Below are 2,500 nucleotides of genomic sequence, written 5' to 3'. Positions count from 1 at the left end.
TTAACAGAAGTTAAATATAATTCTCAACTTACATGTCTACATTGAGTAAGAAAAGAAAATGTTGGTAAATATTGGTACTCTTTTGAAAATTTTACTTCATTAGTCATAAAGCCAATGTATTGAAAACTCACATATTCATTCTTGTTTCTGACTGCCTAATGATTTCCCTCTCAGATTCACATTCTTCAGTGAATGATGTTAAATAAAGTTGGTTCATTCTTTCATTAAAGTATTCACACTTAAACGATAAATCAAGTGTTCAAAATAATTTCGCCAGACCCAGCATATTCGTGAACTGATGAGAAATTTATTATGGCATCTATAAGAAACTCACCTTATCTCCAGAACTAAAGAGGAATTGATCTTCCAATCTTCTACAGAGTGCTGGAAGATTGACGAGCCAGTCTTTCGAATAATTTTATCGGAACTATTGACAAGTGATCGACTCAAACATAATTCACCCTCTCTGAAACAAATAAACAAAATAAGACAACATTGTTAAAGGTAGAAACATTTTGCTTAAGTGGCATAAGGAGATAATTTATGTATAATACTGGTGTACAGATACAACTTCATCTATGTAATAGATGGGGAGATAAAAGCATAATTTTTTAATAGACAAAGTGGATGTAACTATTAGAGCAAACACCTATACTTACCTTTTTGAAATGCGACTATTTTCATTTCAAGAATGTATTTCTGGAGTACTTCAAGAAAAAAGTTTAACAAAGCCCTGCCCAGATGCCCTGGCCCATGTCACCCCTCCCCTTCACTTCCCAGTGTAGACAATAGAGACAGGATGTTTGCTCAATTCCTCTGCATCTGTATTATTGTTACACTCAAGATTGTATTTTTTTAAAGCCTTGAGAAATAATGGGAATCGCTTTGTTTGTGGAGTAAGAAGACCTTGGAAAATCAGCGGAACTGGGTTTGTTCATAAATCTATCACTTACTAGTCTAGTTCTCTTGGACAAGCCATATTCTTTTTTATAATTCACACTAACTAACTTCACCTTATCTTGACATTGCAGTAACGTTATTGTGGAACTCCAAATGAAAAGTCATTTAGAAAACACTATTACTGAAGTGCCAAATTTCAAAAACAGTGATGACCTCAAAACATCTCATAAAGATGCTTCCCTGACAGTTAGTGGTGGGCGGGGAGGCAGAGAACAGAAAATCCACTCAGTAGCTATAACAATAACTAGGGCTGCCCTGTTCAACCAAGTGTCAGGCTAATTTACCATGTGGCATGTTTGTACCAGGAGTGCTGACAATAGGCAGTCATGATGGTAATAGATATATATGATATCATTTATATCACCAGGTCACTTGCAGCTGGACCAATGTATTGCTCCATGGAGTTGATCTTTGATATGTGTGTGTGGAAATGTTTAGGTGTGAAGGTCCCTGGGTGGTACAAGGGGTTTGAACCTACCTAGTAGCTCCCAGAGGATAAAAATGAGACTTTCTATGCCTGTGAAGAGGTAGAGTCTTGGAAATCCACAGCGGCAGTTCCAACCTGTTTAATAGGGCTGCCATGAGTCAGAATCCACTTGATAGCCGTGAGCTGAGTGGCTCCTTGGGGGGAAGGTTTGGCAATCTTCCATAAAGCTGACAGCGAAGAACAGGCTCTGGAGCCCTGCTACTCTTCCACACAGGAAGTTCTCAGGAGTCAAAATCAACTAGATGGCAACAGTTTCTTATAGGCCTGAACACAACCTCATGGAGTCAAACCCTTCCATAATGTACAAATGATTGTTTACGTGTCAACGTTTAGTGTTTTAGAATATCAAAGGTATAGATAAGAAGTAGTGACTCTTGGCTCATTACAATGTTTAAATCTGTGTTTATTATATAGGCCAGCCTCTCTTATTCATCAAAAGAAAATTTGATGAATTCTGTGATTGGAAGCTTACAGTGGGATATTTTGGTTCACATTCTTTTTTAAAGATGCACTTTAAATTTGCAGCAGCTTGAAACATCACATGCAACCCTGTAAAATTTAAACCCCATTAAAGTTAATATTTTAGGGCTATCCTAATAATTAAAATGATACATTTACATGCTGATGCATGGCTAATAGTAATCATTTTACAGAGGTCACCTAAGAAACAAGGAAAAATGGACTGCAATTTACAACTAAGTACCTGAGAAATCAACTTTTATATTACATCTCTAATATTGGTAATGTTGTCCAAATGAAACTGTGGATGCAGGAAGAAGATACAGCTCACTTCTAGGGATATGCCTTCAAGATGGTCAATACAAACCCTCACCAATTCTAGGGGTGGAGATCTGTCCAACCTTCCTCCTTTCAACAACCACAAATACCATCTGTATTTAAACATAAAGTGCTTTGATTGAAATAATTATTTTCACCTACAATCAGCATTTGTAGAAAAAACAAAAACTTGCATGGGCTAGTTTGTTTTTGTTTTTAATCTGTGGAAGACTGCTTTTCTGACTTTTGTGGTTGAAAATATATTTTCATCTGGCA

The 2,500-nt window shown here is 36.5% G+C and overlaps 1 protein-coding gene across 1 annotated transcript in view; it reads right to left on the bottom strand.

Moving 5' to 3' along the window:
* Positions 1-2,500, bottom strand: part of ST8SIA4 (ST8 alpha-N-acetyl-neuraminide alpha-2,8-sialyltransferase 4) — a 145,257-nt gene that overhangs the window by 137,155 nt on the left and 5,602 nt on the right. Inside the window, exon 2 of the mRNA XM_004706596.2 lies at positions 335-466. Within this exon, the coding sequence (XP_004706653.1) occupies positions 335-466 (132 nt within the window). The remainder of the gene's footprint in view (positions 1-334; positions 467-2,500) is intronic.

Source organism: Echinops telfairi, unplaced genomic scaffold (assembly GCF_000313985.2).
Source record: "Echinops telfairi isolate 266 unplaced genomic scaffold, ASM31398v2 ScPeMD7_7469;HRSCAF=8507_1, whole genome shotgun sequence".
NCBI classification, from domain to species: domain Eukaryota; kingdom Metazoa; phylum Chordata; class Mammalia; order Afrosoricida; family Tenrecidae; genus Echinops; species Echinops telfairi.
The sequence above is the reverse complement of the archived record's forward strand: the minus strand, read 5'-3'. Positions and strand labels throughout refer to the sequence as shown.